The sequence below is a fragment of the Thalassophryne amazonica genome, chromosome 8 (genome assembly GCF_902500255.1).
Source record: "Thalassophryne amazonica chromosome 8, fThaAma1.1, whole genome shotgun sequence".
NCBI classification, from domain to species: domain Eukaryota; kingdom Metazoa; phylum Chordata; class Actinopteri; order Batrachoidiformes; family Batrachoididae; genus Thalassophryne; species Thalassophryne amazonica.
In genome coordinates, this window is record NC_047110.1 from 102,680,695 (window position 1) to 102,701,651 (window position 20,957).

The window sequence follows — 20,957 nt, forward strand, 5'->3', positions numbered from 1 at the left end:
TCAGGCTTCTGCAGGTGTGTGGAACATGTCAGTGTCATCTGGCATCAGATCCAGGTCGCCAAGAAGGAGGGCACACATCTCCATGTGGTGTTCCTGGATCTCATAAATGCTTTTGGCTCAGTCCCTCACAGCCTCTTGCGGACAGCCTTTGACTACTTCACTGTTCCAGCAGCTGTCACATCCCTTGTCAAGGCCTGCTTCCAGGACATCCAGCTCTGCTTGACAAGCATGGCATCACCTGGAAGTGGGAATCATGGCTGGTTGCACCATCTCCCCGCTGGCCTTTACTCTTGGCATGGAGGTCATCATCCATGCCTCTTGATAGGTGGTTGGCAGACAGTGGATAAGACCAGGGCTGAGGCTGCCGCTGGTGAGAGCCTATATGGATGAACTCATAACACTCACCACAACCCGTACTGTACGGCTACTTAGAAAGCTCCAGGAAACCATAGAGTTGGCTCACATGAAGATCAAGCTGAGCAAGTCCAGAAGCATCTCCTTTGTCAAGGGGAGACTGTCAGCCCACCGCTTTCACATTGCCAAGGAACCCATTCCAACGGTTTCCAAGAAGCCCGTGAAAAGCGTAGGTTGGTGGTATGATGCCTCGCTCAAACAGAAAGTGCAAGAACAGCAGCTCAGGAAGGAGGTAGCCAGTGGCCTGGAGAACATCAATAGAACCCTGCCTCCTGGCAAGCTAAAGCTCTGGTACATGCAGTACGGACTACTCCCATGCCTTCTGTGGCTGCTTACCTTGTATGAAGTCCCACTCTCAAAGGTGGAAAAGCTGGAGAAACTGGTTAGCTCATATGTAAGGAACTTAACTTAATGAAAACCCCTAGAGTAAATGTTTGTTTTGTTTTGTTTTTTGTCCCCACGCAGTGTCTGGATTGTGTAATCAATGTTGCCACACTTTCTGGGAAGATGGTGGAGTGACTGGTAACGTTTTCAGCATGCTCTGATATCTGATTTAAAATAACCTTTAAACATCTAAAACTGGTAGTCGACGACGATTTAAAAACACTTTTTATTCTGAACGCCGTCTTTTAGACTGAAAGGATTAGTTCTGCTCCTGTACAGCACGTTTTCCATGCTAATAAATAAATATGTCAAGTGCTAGCAACGAACATAGCTATTCTTTAGCTGCTATTCGGCAAGCGTGTGACGATGATGATGATGATGTCGCATTAATGGAGGAAGAATTTAACAACTCGAGTCCAGCCAGAGAACATATACTCAACAAAAATATAAACGCAACACTTTTGGTTTTGCTCCCATTTTGTATGAGATGAACTCAAAGATCTAAAACTTTTTCCACATACACAATATCACCATTTCCCTCAAATATTGTTCACAAACCAGTCTAAATCTGTGATAGTGAGCACTTCTCCTTTGCTGAGATAAACCATCCCACCTCACAGGTGTGCCATATCAAGATGCTGATTAGACACCATGATTAGTGCACAGGTGTGCCTTAGACTGTCCACAATAAAAGGCCACTCTGAAAGGTGCAGTTTTGTTTTATTGGGGGGGATACCAGTCAGTATCTGGTGTGACCACCATTTGCTTCATGCAGTGCAACACATCTCCTTCGCATAAAGTTGAAGAGAACACCTCTCCAACATGCCAAACGCCAGTGAATGTGAGCATTTGCCCACTCAAGTCGGTTACGACGACGAACTGGAGTCAGGTCGAGACCCCGATGAGGACGACGAGCATGCAGATGAGCTTCCCTGAGACGGTTTCTGACAGTTTGTGCAGAAATTCTTTGGTTATGCAAACCGATTGTTTCAGTAGCTGTCCAAGTGGCTGGTCTCAGACGATCTTGGAGGTGAACATGTTGGATGTGGTGGTCCTGGGCTGGTGTGGTTACACGTGGTCTGCGGTTGTGAGGCTAGTTGGATGTACTGCCAAATTCTCTGAAACGCCTTTGGAGACGGCTTATGGTAGAGAAATGAACATTCAATACACGAGCAACAGTTCTGGTTGACATTCCTGCTGTCAGCATTCCAATTGCACGCTCCCTCAAATCTTGCGACATCTGTGGCATTGTGCTGTGTGATAAAACTGCACCTTTCAGAGTGGCCTTTTATTGTGGGCAGTCTAAGGCACACCTGTGCACTAATCATGGTGTCTAATCAGCATCTTGATATGGCACACCTGTGAGGTGGGATGGATTATCTCAGCAAAGGAGAAGTGCTCACTATCACAGATTTAGACTGGTTTGTGAACAATATTTGAGGGAAATGGTGATATTGCGTATGTGGAAAAAGTTTTAGATCTTTGAGTTCATCTCATACAAAATGGGAGCAAAACCAAAAGTGTTGCATTTATATTTTTGTTGAGTATACTTCTTTAAAGAGCCCAAATCCAAAAAAGTCAAACAAGACCCCAATACAAGAAGAAGAGTCATCCAGTAGCGTCATTTTGAACGCCATTCACAACCTATCATGTAAGTTTGATACCCAAAGTGAGCATTTCCAAGCTCTAGAATGGCAGCTGAAAGAAAAGACTGATGCTGTAGTGAAGGTGAAAGAACCAGAGGAAGCTAATACATCAGCCTTGAAAGGAATAATTGAAGACGTGGACAAACTAAAACTACAAATGGCTGCTATACACATTCTGGCAAATATCTATGGGTACTATAATAGGACAAAAAACTAATACAAGACTTAATTAAAATTATTGATGAATGGAGAAATATATACTTAACAAATAAAATCATTGTGGGAGGTGCCTTTAATGTGGTCCCTGATAATGGTTAGACAGATCTCCCACTCGTTTTTATCACCCATTCATATAATCTGCTAATAGCAGATCTTTCACCAATCTCTAGACCTTGTTGACATATGGCGTAATAACAACCCAGGTAAGAAAAATATACTTGGAGCAGTAATACTGGAAGGACACAATGTTCTAGACTAGACTTCTGGCTAATATCAAACAATTTAGTGGACTTTGACTCTGATTGTACTATTGGCCATTCTCCTCTTACAGATCACTGTGCTATCATTCTAAGTATTTCATCCTGTAACAGTTTACCTCAATCTTGACCTTTTTAACTGGAAATTTAACAGTTCTCTATTAAATAATAGGTTGTTTTGTATTCAAATTCTTGCCCTAGTAAAAGAGATCGGACAAGATAGCTACTCATCCCCTTTAAATAAATGGGAATGGTTTAAACATAATGTTAAGAAAATTAGTATTCATGAGGGCAAGAAACTAGCTTTTTAAGGAAGAAACAGCTTGAGATTATCACTGAAATAAATTACCTATGCAACCAAACTAATTTAAATGATGAAAATAACCTTCAACTTAGAAAACTGCAGTCAAGGCTGGATGACTTGTACAACGAAAAAGCAAAAGTAGCATTCACGAGCGAGGTGGATTGAAGATGGTGAGAAAAACTCCTCTTATTTCTTCAACTTAGAAAAGAACAGACGGGTCAAAAAACAATAAGCCAACTCTATGTCAGTGAATATCTGAATGTAGATCAGAGTGAAATCGATAATTACATATATTCATTTTATAATACTCTATACAGCTCCAGATACTCTCATCAGGATGCAGAGGTTTTCTAGAATCCATCAAAGATTGGATCCTGAAAATAGATCAAGAATTTATAACAACAGAAGCGGATCTCACTTTACAAGATCTTGACTCCACCATTTCAAAAATGCCGAATGGAAAGTCACCTGGCCAGGATGGTGTCACAACTGAGATTTAGAAACATTTTTGGCCAGATATTAGAGTTATGATTTATAATGCCTTTAAGGAATGCATACGTAGACATAAAAAGCCTGTCAGTAACTATGAAACAAGGTATAATCACACTCTTACCAAAACCAAAGTTAGACTATTTATAGACAGCTGGAGGCCTATCACACTTCTGTGTGTTGATTATAAACTTTTAGCCCATGTTTATGCCAATAGACTGAAAACAGGTCTAGGAAAAATAATTGATGAGACTCAATCAGCATTTATCAAAGGCAGACATATCCACAACCATATACGCTTGATCTTAGATATGCTTGACTATGATTACTTGATTTCCCAGGATAGTTTTATTTTCTTTTCTTTAAAGCTTTCGACACCCTAGAACATCCTTTTCTGTTTGGGTTTGGATCAAAATTTTGTAATATCATACAAATGCTTTACAAAAACATATGCAGTAGTGTATCTATTATGGCTCTTCAGGACGATTCCCAGTTAACCAAGGTATTCATCAAGGATGTTCAATTAGTCCTTTGTTATTTATTTTAGTGGAAGAGTTAGTGGCAATATATGCGAAAAATAAACCAGACTTCCAAGGCATTGAAATTCTGGAAAGGAAATTCATAATAAGTCAATTTGCTGATGACACAGCATTATTCTTAAAGAGTCAAGACGTGATTCCAAAAGGTCTTGACAAAATCAGACTTTTTTCAAAAGCTTCTGGCTTAACATTGAACCTCAAAAATTGTGAACTGTTTGCTATTCATAATAATAATGTAAATGTGATAGCTAATATCCCTGTTAAAGATTAAATAAAATATCTTGGGCTTGTAATAACAAGAGACATGCATAGAAGAACTGAGTTAAATATTATTCCCAGAATGAAAGATGTAGAGAAATCACTGGTTAACAAGAGATTTATCACTATTTGGCCATATTCTCTTCACTAAAACAGAAAACTTATTGAGGCTTTTTTTATCCATGTCATTCTCTGTACCCCTCCTCTAAAATGATAAGGTCCATTAACTCCTTATTAAGTTTATCTGAAAGAATAAAACTCACTATATTTGAAAGTCTCAGCTAGTTAAACATTATGAAAATGGGGTTAAAAGCATTAGACTTTGAATCAATTATAGCAGCATTTAGACTGAAATGACTAAAAGACTGTATCACCCATCCTCATTCTATATGGTACCACATCCCCAATAAACTTTTTAACAAAGTTGGGGGTATTGAGTTCATGCTTAAGTGCAATTTTGAAGTCCCAAAAATTCCCATAAAAATGTCCGACTTCCATAAACAAGCTCTGCAAAATGGAAAGATGATGTTTACCCATAACCTCTCCCCTCACAATACTATATTGTGGAACAACAAATTTATCACCACAAACAGAAAATCGATCTTCAAAACCAACTGGTATGAAAAAGGTAGAACTTTTGCACTGGACTTACTGAATACTGAGGGCAAGTTATTGTCTTTTGATGAACTGACCATAAAATTTGATTTAACTATCACAAAAACAGAATATGAAAAACTAGCTAAAGCAATCCCAGTTTCTCTGCTGGGTATGATTCAGAATATTCTGCTTTACTCTGTGTTCACCTTCCTTGCCATCCTTAAGGGTTGGTGAATTCAGTTTATTAGACAGAAGATGCAACAACAGAAATATCAGTTTGTTTTTAAGCAGAAGCACATAGGTGGGTTTAACTCTTACTCTGTCAAAAATAACATAGAGGCTGTCTTGTTGAAACAGTTGTTTTCATTTTACCTTTCCTGCCCTGTAGCCCCTAAAGTAAAAGAAAGCCATAGATTGCCTCTGCAATCTTAATCATTAATTAATGATTTTTAATCATTAATTAATCTTTTTTTCAGAGATTTAACTTTGAGGTGGAACTCTGTTCATTCTGTTCTTCAGCAATAGAAACTATTGATCATTTATTCTTCCACTGTCCTCAAGCGAAAGTGTTCTGATCTGATGTCCTCAGTTGGCTGTCCTTGAAAAGTGACTGCATTCCCTTGTTCACCTGTAATAACATAATTTATTTTATGAGCAATTTAAAAACGTATATTTCAGACTTGGTCAACCTTGTTGTTATTCTGGATAAATATCATATCCATACTTGTAAATGGAAGAGCTGCAGCCCTTCTTTCTCTGCCTTCATCTGTGATTTTACCCACTACTTTAAATCATTGAAATGTGGAGATAAATTGAATCAAAAGGCTAAAAAATATATGTAGTGTATATTTTGCCGGATATGGCAAACACTCGCCTAGCGATATTTGACTGGATCTCCTCGCTGATTGGCTAGTTCAAATGACGCCATCGTAAAGGGTATTTCATCATGGTGACGGCGCCCTTGGCATTGAATGTTGGTGCTAATTTTTCATCTTTAAATGCCGAGTGTTGGTGCAGATTTTTTCATCTTTAAATGCCGTTTTGGGTGCCATAAAGTCATTTCGGCGGAGGGATTCAGACGCTAAAAGCAGCTCAAAACGTGGCATAGCCGTGCCCAAAATTATTTCCACCGTGTGGCGAAAATTATTTCCAGCATGCCCGAAATTATTTCCACCTTGCGCTTTTCGCCAGAGGGATCCTCGGACGATAAAAGCAGCTCAAAAACATGGCATAGCCATGCCCAAAATTATTTCCACTGGCGCATTTTGCCACGCGGTGGAAATCATTTTTGTAGTCTTGGTAATTTTCTGTGTAAGGCGGGGATGATAAACAACTTTTTTTTTTCTTGGCCTTAAGTGGCCTCATTTTGTGTAGCCAACATGATAAAACATTCAAAATGCCATGGTAAACCGAAATAATCTCTTAGATTTGTGATTTCCAAAACCTGAAAATTGAAGACAGATTAAAAACGAAAATACAGAAGTCCACGTTGGCACGTGTGTTTATCCTGTTTTTTCTCTGTCAGTGTCATGTCTGCAAAACCTTTGATCAGTCCACCCCTGAAAATAGTGAATGGTAAAATATGCCAATTTTCAATAATGAAAATCATCAATATTGAGCTACTATCATGAACATGAAATAAGGAGATCTTAAACTCCGATCTGTTATGTGTCGGACGCGGTCGGAGCACCGACCCAGCATTTGACAGGACCCAGCATAAAATAAGCAGAGCACGGTTCAAAAGATAACACATTTTAATGTAAGTGAGTGAAGTGATAAACAACTAAAGTCCACGGTCTGGTGAGGTGAAAACACGGCGCGCTCTCAACAGCGCAAACGGTCCGGAGCCACAGCAGTTCGGACCCCGCCGACACCCCCCAGGTGGCCGCGACAAACCAAGTCTGTGGAGAAAGAAAACATGAGGTGAGTCCAACACTCTCCACCCAGAGAGACACAACTCAAAAGGTGCACACAATCAGCAAACACTTCCTGGCTTAAATATACATCAGCTTCTCACCCTGCAGGCACGGAACAACTCAGTTCAAATCTCCACTGCAGCAGAAGCTGATTAGACAATTAGCACAACGTGACAGCTCAATAACACAAGGTGTGAGGGACACCAAATCCACTGTCATTACTTCATAAAAGTCACCAAAACCGAATTACCTCAGGAAGTGTGCTGAAGAGCGTGAGACCTCACCCAATCCTCCTTCACAGACTGTGGCGTCAAACCTGGAGCGGTCTCTGCGTCCGTGATGGTGAGATTGTTCTCCTGACGTCGATCTCACACGTGTGCTCACAAGGTCGAGTCTCTGGCAATCACACACTGTGCATTCAAGGTTTAAATGCAGCAATCTCTGATCAAGACAGAATACACCACAGCTGTGAGTCCTGATGACCTGCACATGAAAACAAGCCTCAGGTGTTCAGGGTGAGGTCCTAATACTCAGCCACTCAGTCCTGAATGTGTACCACCTGGTGGGAGAAACAGAAAACCAAGCCAGCCAAACACCCCAGCACACAACACGATCGCCTTTAAGTTCCCACCTAACCATGGCCATTCCGTTCCGTCGTGAATAAATTTAGACGGCCAGCAAAACAGCGCAACCTGCTGTTAGATCATATCTGTGCTAATTCTTTGTTTTATGTTAGCTAAGTATTTGTGTTATTTGTTTGGAAGTTCTGAGAAATGTGTTAAGTTTTACTCTATCATGTGTCCAGGGGAGACCACCCCCTGTTGCTGAGAGCCAGTAACATTAGAAATGTGAGACTAAACCACACCCATAAAAGTGTTGTATGACTCATTTTAGGGGCCTTTCACAAGATGGACACTATCTGTGAGGTTTCCAGCCCTGGTTTCTAACATGACTTTGAATAAACTCAAAATGAGGAATACAATGGTTTGGTTTTTAGTAAGGGGCAGAATTTTACATAAAAGAACCGGGTAGAAAAAACACCGCCATTTTGCCTACAGCGAAATATTGTCCAGTTAAACTTTGCAGAGGGCGCCGCCATGTTGAAATAAACTCTACGATGATGTCATTTGAACTAGCCAATCAGCGAGGAGATCCTGTCAAATATGGCTGGGTGTGTGTTTGCCATATCCAGCAAAATATCAACTGCCAAAATATATATAACTCTGTATCAACATTATTGCTGTTCTAACATATCTTGCATTGGCTTGAGTGTGCACTTATCTAAGGATTTGAATACCTCTTTTTTTCTTAAATCTCATTTTGTATGCTTGTTCCATTCTGCCAATGTAGTCTTTGTTTTTGGTGTGGCTGCTGTTTTGGCGTTTTCCCTTGCTTGTCTTGTAAATTTCAGTAAAGTTTGTTTAAAAAATGTTATCAATGTTGCTGTTTTGTTATTGAATTGTCAATAAAGTTGGCTTTAAAAAAGACACGAGTTCCGCCATCAACCTTTATTCTGCGGTTCAACCAAAACACACAGCAGCAACAAACAAGACCACACTGCCATCTAGTGGCCAACTAAGTAATGCGATTTCCCTTCCTTGAGAAGTATTCTCCCACAAAGTGTTACATTAATTTTAAGATGTGCATGACAAATATGACAAGTAATAGGTTGCACTAAACCAGATTTGACACGAAAGCAACGTGTGAACAACCTGTTACATTTGCTGTGAAATTAACTTACCACAAGACAATTTTGTTCACAACCTTATGCTCTCTATTGCAGTGCACATCTGTGTGCCAGGCTGCTGTTCACCTGTGTTCCAGAGTCATTAAGTGCACCAGACCAGAACCACGGGTTCCTTGACAGCTGCCTCTGCGCTTCTTCTCGCTGGCTTTATTTCTTCCACAGCTTAGTCATTTTGACACCATGATCCAACTTTTAACTGTGTTCATCCGTTAATGTCTGCAAAATGCCTCTTTTGTGCACTGGCATTCTGCGTTCCTGGACAGTTGCCTCTGCCCTTCTTCTCGCTGGCTTTATTTCTTCTGTAGCTTTAAACACAAAATCATTTTGACACTGTGATCCAACTTTTAACTTTGTGTTTGGCCGTCATTGACTGTAAAATCAATCTTTTGCGAGTTGGCGTTTTGTGTAAATGCTCATCTTGAGTGCAAATCATTGCGTTACTGCGCGCACACAGCGGAGGTCATCTGATCCATTATAACAACATGTTAAATCTATCATTAACATACGTTTACAGCTGCTTAGAAAGAAGGAAGGAACATGCAACTGTTTTACCAAACTATTACAATAAAAACATTACAAATACTTACCCTTTAAGCTGTTCCAAATACGTTCTCCACCTCAGCACACAAGACAGAGAGAGGTGAAAAAAGGTCCAGATGAAACAGTTCTCTGACTGGGTCCCTCTTGGACAACCCTCTTGGGGTTTCATGTGTGTCTATAAAGACTTTGTCACATGAAAAATATGGCTTACAGTTTATTTTAAGCAGGGCTCACGTGTATTCTGTCACATTAGTTCATACATTAGCATACGCGCAGTGCCACGAAGTTCGCTCTGTGGTAGATGGAGGCACAAACTGGAAGCGGCACAAAAAATCTGTCTAGTGGGGAAAAGCCACAAACCGGACAACATTGTCGTAAAATCCACAAACTAGAAATGACTTGCTTCTCATTCATGTCCGCGACATATACATATTAACAATATGTTATCCACCTGGAGATCTGCCTTGACCTGCACTGCGTGAACACCTGCTGTTTGTATGATGCTGAAACTCAAACCCAGGCTCGGTGATGAAAGAGTTTAAGGCTTCTGCGGGACTCTACGTCTGCCTTATGGTAAATAAGTTGTGTCCCAAGACCTCTTTTAGTAGAATGGGACTGACCGTATACCTGTGCAAGTCGTGATACGTTCATTGCCTCCCCGTACAAAGCGAGAGCTAAGAAAGTAGTTAAAAATGCTACCGTATGTTATCTTAGGCTTCTTCATATTGTCCTCCCACCTCTACAGCGGCCCTAAGATGTTTACGTCTCTAAGCCTCGTAGAAAGCATTTTAGCACAAACAGTTAAACATGTAAACAAACGCCGGTTCCGGTGTCGCCGACCAAATGGCCCCCCCTGAAAAATCGGTCCGCCCTGCCTTCACTGTGCATGGATAATTTCTGAGCTTCACCAGAGTTTCGCCAATAATCACTTTGTTTCTGCTTAAAACTGCAGTGCAGTCATCTATCTCAGCTACAAGATATCTGAAGCTTTTGTACAACAATCATTTCCACATAAATTCAACATTATTTCATAATGAAAGATGGAGGAAGTGACCAGAGCACAGCAGTGAGGCAAGCTGCTGGTGATGCGTTCACTGCACTTGTGCCATTTCAAAGCGTCAGTAACGACTCACCAATTATCACCTCATTCTGCTTAAAACTTACTTTAGAATGATTTATGAGGTTTTACTTTGTCATCTGATGGTTAATGATCACATTATTCCCTTTGATCGCTTTGGGTGTAGAGTCCGTCTCAGACGAGCTGCTGTGGTCCCAAATGATGCATGTGCAGTAAAGACAGGGCGGACCAATTTTTAGGGGGTACCATTCGGTGTGCAACACCGTAAGTCTCACCCATAATTCACGCAAGACCTCATGGGGGCTTGGAATAAGGTGGATAAAAACTGAATCAAAGTTCCAAGGTCAGTGGTGCTGACCTTTGACCTTTTGAACATCCAGAATGCGCTGAACTTGGCTGTTTGGGGGGGGCTTTTTTTTTTTTTTTTTAGTCATCAAGAAAAAAAAATCTCATTTCAACATGAAAAAAGACATGTCTCTGAAATAAAACCATTATCTGGTGGCATAAACTAATTGTTTATACATTAAAACAAAATTATTTTGAACAAATGATGTCACATCTAGGAGCAACACTTGAGCTCCTTAGAACAGACCTAACACTTTAGTTTTTTTTTTTTTACTGAAATGTGGGAAAGAAAAAAGTTAAAGGATGCGCTTTGAATTTACTATAATATTCTAATATAAACAAGTGAGACAAATACATTAAATGTTAGTATTTTTAGCATGTAGTGGCACAGCTGTAATAGATTTTAATTAAAATTAAAACTTATGGACAGAATTGTCTCATGTAGCATCTTTGATTAAGTTTTCTTTCTGTCTTTGATCTTTTACACATGGGTAAAGGCTCAAATTTTATATTTTCACCTACTGTAAAAATGATAGATTTTTATCCCTGTATTTAAATATATACAAGGGTAGGCTGAAAAGTTCTAAGGCTCACTATAATGCAGTTAATGCATTACTCCTTCATGGGGAGCCTTGGAACTTTTCAGCCTACCCTCATATATATATACACATACACTCAACAAAAATATAAACGCAACACTTTTGGTTTTGCTCCCATTTTGTATGAGATGAACTCAAAGATCTAAAACTTTTTCCACATACACAATATCACCATTTCCCTCAAATATTGTTCACAAACCAGTCTAAATCTGTGATAGTGAGCACTTCTCCTTTGCTGAGATAATCCATCCCACCTCACAGGTGTGCCATATCAAGATGCTGATTAGACACCATGATTAGTGCACAGGTGTGCCTTAGACTGCCCAAAATAAAAGGCCACTCTGAAAGGTGCAGTTTTATCACACAGCACAATGCCACAGATGTTGCAAGATTTGAGGGAGCATGCAAGTATGACTAACAATTATGTTAGTCAATTCTGAGCATAACCTAATACCCAGACACTTCATTCCAACAGGAACACACCTAAACTGCAATGGAGAAAGAGGTTGGAGACATCCCTTTGCCACAGGCATAGCTTCTGGCTTTTGCCAATTTATTTTATAGCTTGATAGTTTTGAAAAAAATTTAAATTGTGTATAAAACCTTTGGAACTGAAGAGGAAGGGTCTTTTATGAAAAGCAAAATATCATCAGCATACAGAAACATTTTATGCTCTTCTAAACCATGGATTACTCCCCTGATGCTTTTATCATTTCTAACTACGGATGCTAAAGGTTCTAAAAACAGTATGAATAATAGGGGACTCAGGGGATCCCCTTGCTTTGTCCCCCCCCCTTAATCTAAAAATGGTGATGCCAGTCTATTTGTTAAAACTGTTGCCCTAGGGTAAGAATAAATAGCACTCACCCATCTATTAAACCTTCGCCAAACCAAAATGCTTTAACAGTTTATTTAAGAAAGCTCCATTCTACTCTATCAAATGCTTTATGGGCGTCCAATGATAGAGCAGCTATTGGAGTGCTATTATTTCTACTTAGCCACATAAGATGTAGAAGCCTTCTGACATTATCAGATGATGTTCTGCCTTTCACAAAGCCCACTTGATCTGAATGAATCAGGCATGGTAATATTTTTTCCATTCTAAGAGCAATAACCTTAGTCAATATTTTGCAATCCACATTAATCAAACTCACTTGCCTGAAACTACCTGGATCAGTAGGATCTTTACCCTTTTTAGAAATGAGAAAAAACTCAAAGCCTCATTAAATGTGTCTGGCATCTTTCCTGATGAAAAAGATTCTTGGTAAACTTCAGTTAAAGCAGGAGCCAGTTTATCCATTAACTTTTTATAGTATTCTGACGGAAACCCATCTAATCCAGGTGATTTTCCTACTTTCATTAGGGATATAGCCTTTTTCACCTTTTCCACTGTTATGGAACTGTCTAAACCAGGGGTGGCCAAGTTCAGTCCTCGAGAGGCACCTTCCTGACACTCTTAGTTGTCTCCCTGCTCCAACACACCTCAATCCAATGAAAGGCTCATTAAAAGTCTGCTAACAAGTCTTTCATTGGATTCAGGTGTGTTGGAGCAAGGAGACAACTAAGTGTCAGGAAGGTGGCTCTCGAGGACCGAACTTGGCCACCCCTGGTCTAAACCTTTCTACTGTTCTTCTGTCAGTCTTGGCAAGTTACAGTAAATTTAGAAAAAAAATTGGCACACTTCTGTTTATCATATACTACTGCTGACTCAAAGTTTCTTATAAATAGAGCATATTCAACTTTTTTTATTATACATTTCATTTATCTGTAGTTTTAAGTGACAAACATGTTTCAATGTATCGTCTGAATAACACGCTGATAACTTCCTCTCTGGTTCCTTAAGTTCCATTTCCAATGTTATAATCTTTTTTAAATGTTCCCTTTTTTGTCTGCTGGCATAAGCAATAATCTGCCCACTCATATAAGCTTTGGATGCCTCCCAAACTGTCCCAATCTTTTCTGTTGAGCCTATATTAATTTTGAAAAACTATCCAACTCATCTTCCAGCAACTTAAGAAAATCAGGGCTTTGCAACAAAGGCATTTAATCTCCATCTACCCCTTCTGCCCAGATCTGGCTCCAAAATCACTCCCAGGTGCACGGCAGCATGACCAGTTAAGGCTACTGGACCTATTGTACAATCTGAAACATTCCCAACCAGATTATTACTTATTAAAAAGAGAATGTGATCTGAGTTTATGTGAATAAAATGTATACTCCCTTTCCCTTGGGTTGACTATTCTCCATATATCCACTAATCCACGATCTTATATCATTAGTTTATTCGCCATTATGTCTTTTGGTTTGTTTCTGGTGAAGGTGGTCTTGTCCAATGCAACATCTAAAACTTGATTAAAGTCTCCCACAATTATTGTATGATCCCTAACAAGCTCCCCCATTATTTTGTTTACTTTATGGAAAAAATGTGCATCTCTATGTTTGGAGTATAGATATCACAGATGTTGACTTGTTTCCTCCCATTTGTTTTGTTGTGCATTTTCAATTTTTGAGACATACGCTTTTTCTGTCTTGACACTTTGATTTCTTCCTTGGTCTGTTGTTTGCCTTTAACAACCTTCCCATGTTGTTTGTATTTGGTCCCGAGTATAGACACAGCTGACTGTGAACCACCATCATCTTTTGCAACATTGCGTGATTTACCCTCTTTTGAGTTTGATAATCCTCTCCTTTGTTTCAATTGACATCTCTCGTGTTGGAGCCATGATTCATGTCAGTCCACTTGGTGCAACAGCTCTCCAAGGTGTGATCACTCCTTTTTAGATGCAGACTAACGAGCAGATCTGATTTGATGCAGGTGTTAGTTTTTGGGATGAAAATTTACAGGGTGATTCCATGATTTATTCCTCAGAATTGAGTCCATATTTTTTTTCCCTCTGCTTGGTCTAAAAAAGTAACCGTTACTGACTGCCACAATGTTTTTTTTCCTTATTTCTTATAGTGTTTCTTAAAGCCAGAAAGTTGCCATTTGAAATGACTTTAGTTTTGTGTCATGTCTGTGATCTGCTTTTTTTCTACAAAATTAAACAACTGAATGAACATCCTCCGAGGCCGGTGATTCCATAATTATTGCCAGGGGTTGTATACATTAAACATTTTTACGTTTTATTTTTAGATATTCTCTAACCAATTTATAGAAAGGGGAGCCATGCCATTATTTTGTTAGTGCTTTGCAGGCTTTATTGTAACATAGGTTGTCATTCTCCTGGAGAAGGGGTACAAAAAAACCCCTGCACATTTACAAAAGTCTCACTGAGAATGTGGAGTGTATGGCTCGAGTCCTTGAAAACGGTACAATTTGCTTCAACTTCAAAAATAAAAGGGCACATTATAGATTACAAGACCAAAAAATTATTACAAAATGTCCTGGTTCACCCCCTTTTTCTAGATCTAGAATTTGTTAATCAATTCCAGTTTTATTTGTTTAAGACTAAAGACTTTTTATTTTCACCATTTTAAATGTCCCTGGCTGTGTCCCTCTTTAGGTGGCACCACCAATTATAGCAAAAACCTCTTGTAGCAAAGATTAGTGAAAACTGCAGAATTACTTTTTGATGAATTCTAATATCAAATAACCAACAGTGATCCATCGGTAAAAACAGGGGTGCTCAAGGAGCACTCAGTCGGATGCAAACAACAAATTAAGGTTTTCTGAACATTTATTCAATATTAAGGGCATAAAGTGTGTGCAGAACATAAACACAGATCAGAAGAGCAGAAACATCAGAAAGCCGACATCTTCTGCAGACAGCTAAAGAAAAAGCTGGAGGACGGAGAGAAGCCATGGTCTTCATCTGCCAAGATAGAAAGGTCCTCCGTTCTCTCATCTTCATCCACATGCTCTTGCTTCTTTTTATGCATTTATGGTCTTTTCTTGTAGTCTTCCAGGTGAGACAGTATCCAACAGGATGGGCCAAGGATGACCACAGAGAGCGCTGTGATACCAACAACCAGGTCCTGAGAGACACAAACAAGTTTTTATTTCGGCTCCACAAATAACAATACGCGTACAAGCAAAGCGCTGCGCAGCGAAGCTTGCTCTATGGTAGATTAAGGCACAAACCAGAAATGGCACAAAAAATCTGCTCAGTGGAGAAAAAGCCACAAACCGATGGTAAGACAAAGCCACAAACCAGAAATGACATGGTGAGATGCTGAAGAGCTTCGCTCATTCGTGTCCACGACATATACATATTACAGAAGTGAAGAATTATTGTTTGACATGAATACCTCAAAAAACCCATCATGTCTTTTTATTGCCAGGAAAACGGCTCTTCGAGCACACCATTTTACACCTAAAATTTTCTGGGGGAGACAAATTATGTTTAAAGTTAAAAATAAACTTTACTTCAACATGTCAGGGCCTGTTTAGAATGAGGGACTCCAGTTAGAATTTGTGAGGAAAGAAAAAGTGCACTTTACACCAAATGCTGAGTGATGCAACACTGGAACTGCCATGAAGGCAGCGTGATGTAGGTTGGATGATTGTTTTTCATCAAAATTCTACTCACAATACCCCATAATGACAACATGAAAAAAGTTTTTTTTGACACTTTTGCAAGCAAGGACACAGCCAAGATATCAAAGGAGTGGCTTCAGGACAACTCTGTGAATGTCCAAGAGGGACCCAGTCAGAGCCCAGATCTCAATCCAATTGAATGTCTCTGGAGAGATCTGAAAATGGCTGTGCACCATTGCTCCCCATGCAGCTTGAGATGTGCTGCAAAGAGGAATGGGCAAAACTGCCAATATATATGTGCGCTAAGCTTGTGGCATCACATTCAAGAACACTTGAGGCTGTAATTGCTGCCAAAGGTGCGTCAACAAAGTATTGAGCAAAGATACTTATGTACCTGTGATTTCTTAGTTTTTCATTTTTTAATAAATTTGTAAAAAAAAACTTTTCATGTTATTATGGGGTGTTGTGTGTCAAATTTTGAATGAAAAAAATTAATTTACTCCATTTTGGAATAGGGCTTTAACATAAAGTGTGGAAAACTGAAGCACTATGAATACTTTCAGAATACACTATATATTTTTTGTACTGAAATTAACCCAGGTGTCACGGACTGAGATGACCATCGTACCAGATTTGTATATTTGCTATCTGCACAAGCACAAAAGATAGGAAGTTTGTTCAGTACTGAGTTTACCCTTTCTGTGTGCAGAAAAGATTGAGAGCTGGTTTCAATTTATGAAGAAAAATTAACCTGCCTGTAAACTTGATTTTGGTCCGCACACAAAAAGGTTAAACTCAGTACAGATCAAACGCTCCATTGTTCGCGCATGCACAGATAGCGAATATACAAATGTGGTACAGGAGTAACCACAGTCTGTGCCACAGGTTTATCTTCATTTTGAGACCAGTTACAGAATCGACAACTCACCACACCGTATCTTAAGTTTCTAAGCAAATTAAAGTATTTGTCATCAAGCCATATCAGTTATTTGTAAAATTTGTAATGCTGGGGGAAAAAATTACTGTAATTTACATGCTGCTTAAGAAAAAAAAAATATTTCAAGGTAACAATTTAAGACATGGATCAAGTAAGTAGTTGTTGGTGTTATTACAAAAGGGGGGGGCAGGTACTAATGGAAAAAACTCATCCCAACAACTTCTTATACATAAAAGTCATTTGATTGCAGATAACCCATTTAGGCCCACTGTTCTCACCTAGTCAAATATGGTGGCTGTTATGCAGGTCACATGACCTTTGACCCAGATGGCCAACTTCCTCCAAACGTTACAACTGGCACCAGTATCCCCTATTTGTTCTGGCCTACGTCACACTAGCGACGGTTCAAAGGTCAAGTAATAGACTGGCGAGTAAGCAACAATTTGCTGAGATATTTTTCCTAAATTATTATGAGAATTCACGGCATGTTTGCACCCTGTACGACATCCTCATAAACACTTAAAAAGCACTTCCTTCCGCGCGGTCACGTGTCAAGGTCACTCATTAATTCACGGACTTTCTACTCTATAGTAGAGTTATTACTTATTCTACAAGTTTATGTTGCGTAAACCCTAAAGTGGTGTTTACTGCAAATAATGTACACACTTTCGTGCACGGCAGACACGGATACATGTTGGAAACTGAGTAAAAATGGCGCTATGCTAACGAGAAGCTAACAAGTTCGACGCCTGGAAACATTATGTTTGACACCGAGAGGACCTGCGACAGAGAGCTAAAGTGAATTGGAACGCGCTGGAATACGGATTATCTTCTCTCTAAGTAAATGTTTGTTCCGAGGTGCCGGTTCGGTTCGGACTCACCACTGCCGTCAAGGGCTCCTCAGGCGGCTGGGACGATATTCTGGCTCTGGGGACTAGCTGAGTCCTCGCTGCATTTCTCAGCAATCTGGAGACACTCGACAAAATCATCCTGAATACTCTAAATCCAATCTGATAAATGAAGCGCTGTTTATGCTGCGATTAATGTTGGAGTCGAACAGACTGACTGTGTTCGGTTCCAAACAGCCAGAAGGCGGTCGCTACATTAAGCTCCACCCACTTGCAAACTAAAAAAAAAAAACAAAAACAACAAACTTTATTTAATTTTCAAGCTTTCATGTTACAGAAAAATATAGTTCTAGTTGCGGTCGTTTGTACAACAGTTGTGCTCAAATGTTTACGTACCCTGCCAGAATTTACACTTTTATGTCCCGGGCGGCACTTGCGCCGCGAGGCGGGGCTTACAGCATCCGGGTTGTTCGTCCGTCTTTCCGTCAGTTCGTCTGTTAGAGGTGGGCGATACCGGGAATTTTGGTATTGATCCGATACCAAGTAAATACAGGCCCAGTATCGCCGATATCGATACTAATACCAATACTTTTTCATATTTAAGCTTCATAGATCCAAAGGATCCAAAAGACCTAGGATAGAATTTCGCCAAACATTGTACGTGACAACAAAATACTTTATTATCACAATCTACATTTTTGTTTTAAAAAAAGGAAGTGGCTATTCGCACGGCCGCTGTGTCCATAACTCTCATTTGGCTATTCACACGTCAAGCCTCTGTTGGTAAAACTTGGAACTACTTGTATAAACAAACATGCTGCATTAAATGAGAGTTATGGACACGACCGCCGTTCGAATAGGGTCGGCCTTTTGCCACCAGAGTCTTGCTGTGCGAATACTGAAATGAGAGTTACGGACACGGCCGAATAAAAAAAAAATCATCAAAATCGAAAAATATTAAAGGAGTTATGACATCTTGAATGCAGTATGTTTGTTTATACAAGTAGTTCCAAGTTTTGCCACCAGAGTCTTTCCGTGCGAATATATGTACCAGAGTCTTGCCGTTTGAATAGCCAAATGACAGTTATGGACATGGCCGCCGTGCAAATAGCCACAGCCTTAAAAAAAAAAAAAAAAATCACTCAACACAACTTAAAACAAAATTTCCTGAGGTAGAGGGCTGACAAACCACACAGCAGTCAGTGCGTGCGGGAGAGAAAAAAAGCTTGAGTATTGATCTTTTTATATGAGGATCGTTCAGTATCAGTACCAGCGTTGGTATCGATATTAGGATCGATCCGCCCACCCCTATCATCTGTCCATCCGTCCGTCCTTCTGCCAGGCCGCAATTCGTTCGCCGCAACGTAGCTCGGCACTTGTTGCTCGCAAAAATGTAATATTTGGTGGGTACATGCCTTGGAGGAGTACTACTCATGGGTTCAAAGGCCAGTGATTTACCTGCTTTTCAAGATCACCAGTGGTCACAACTGTCAAATCCTTCGCCACAACATATCTTGGCACCTATTGCTCACAGAAACTTAATATTTGGTGGGTACATGCCTTGGAGGAGTACTTCGCATGGGTTCGAAGGCCAGTCATTTACCTGCTTTTCAAGATCACAGATGGTCACAACTGTCAAATCCTTCACCACAATGTAGCTCGGCACCTATTGCTTGCAGAAACTTCATGTTTGGTGGGTACATGCTTTGGAGGAGTACTTCGCATGTGTTCAAAGGCTGGTGACCTTGACCTACTTTTCAAGGTCACCAATTGTCACAACTGTCAAATGTCACAACTGTACTGTAACGAACACTACATAGGTGAGACTAAGCAACCTTTACACAAAAAGCTATACCAGCATCGCAGAGAGGGCACCAGTGGACCTCAGTCTGCAGTTCATCTCCACCTTAAAGACACTAACCACAAGTTTGAGGACAAGGAAGTAAAATATTAGCCAGAGAGAAGAAATGGTTTGAGAGAGGGGTCAAGGAGGCATTCTTTGTGAAACGTTTGAAACCCAGCCTTAACCGGGGAGGGGGTCTGAGACACACTTTATCCCCTGTTTACAATGGGGTACTCAGGTCAAAGCAGTTTCAGTCTTTTGTTCATGGTAATGAGTCATTCACGTCATCAGCAGAGTCGTCAAGGGAGCCATCGGGAGACGGTCCATCCCATCATTAGGAGGGACAGCTGCCCTGTCATTAGGAGGGTGCTAACTAGAGCACAATAGGTGCTAATTAGAACTATTGTTTAGTCACTAGCCAATAGCAGTCTGCCTCTCGGTAGGAGGGGTCTGGTTAGGTTTAAAACTCCAGCTTTTGTGACTTCTTGATTATTCTTCTCTACAAGAGTCAAGACAGAAGTCAGACCACCAGAGCAAGAATTTTAGCTGAGGAAGCTTCTGCGATTTGAAGCGAAATGTCCTCGCGTCAAGCAACCCAGTCCAGTCGAAGATTCAAGCTTCTCTACAACTGTCAAATCCTTCGCCACAATGTAGCTCGGCACCTATTACTTGCAGAAACATCATATTTGGTGGGTACATGCCTTGGAGGAGTACTTCTCATGGGTTCAAAGGCCAGTGACCTTGACCTCTGTTTCAAGGTCACCAGTGGTTGCATTTGTTTTGAAGGCTGGGGACCGTGGCCGACTTTTTACGGTCACTGTTTGTCATATCTTCTAAATAAATATTATGCCAATCTCCAATTTTTTCATTGTATATCCCAGTTTACATCAAACTCAGCCACATGGGGTGTGCAGCCAGTACATTCTGAGTGCCGGTCCCAAGCCCGGATAAATGAGCAGGGTTGCGTTAGGAAGGGCAGCCGGCGTAAAACAAGCCAACCCAACTATGCAGACTAAGAATCGAATTGCCATACCGGATCGGTCACGGCCCGGGTTAACAACTTCCGCCACCGGTGCTATTGCCCAACAGGGTGCCGGTGGAAACTGGGCTACTGTTGGGTGAAAACGACGAAGAAGAGGAGGAGAATGTTTCCACAAACAGCGGGAGAAGAAGAAAACTAGAAGGGTGGAAATGAGAGTGGGGACTTTGAATGTTGGTAGTATGACTGGTAAAGGGAGAGAGCTGGCTGATATGATGGAGAGGAGAAAGGTAGACATATTGTGTGTGCAAGAGACCAAGTGGAAGGAAAGTAAGAGCAGGAGCATCGGCAGTGCGTACAAGTTGTTGTACCATGGTGAGGACAGGAAGAGAAATGGTGTTGGGGTCATTTTAAAGGAAGAGTATGTTAAAAGTGTGTTGGAGGTTAAGCGAGTGTCTGACAGGGTGATGAGTGTGAAGTTGGAAATTGAAGGGGTGATGATGAATATCATCAGTGCATATGTCCCACAGGTAGATTGTGA

At 40.4% G+C, this 20,957-nt stretch overlaps 1 protein-coding gene across 1 annotated transcript; it reads right to left on the reverse strand.

The window, feature by feature from the left end:
* Window positions 1–15,210: 15,210 nt before the first annotated feature.
* LOC117516204 (cytochrome c oxidase subunit 8A, mitochondrial) lies at window positions 15,211–17,830 on the reverse strand. Its single transcript, XM_034177122.1, has 2 exons — window positions 17,628–17,830; window positions 15,211–15,307 (listed from the first exon to the last, which is right to left on the reverse strand). The coding sequence occupies exons 1-2, from the start codon at window positions 17,733–17,735 to the stop codon at window positions 15,212–15,214; spliced, it is 204 nt and encodes a 67-aa protein (XP_034033013.1). The 5' UTR covers window positions 17,736–17,830; the 3' UTR covers window position 15,211.
* Window positions 17,831–20,957: the final 3,127 nt, after the last annotated feature.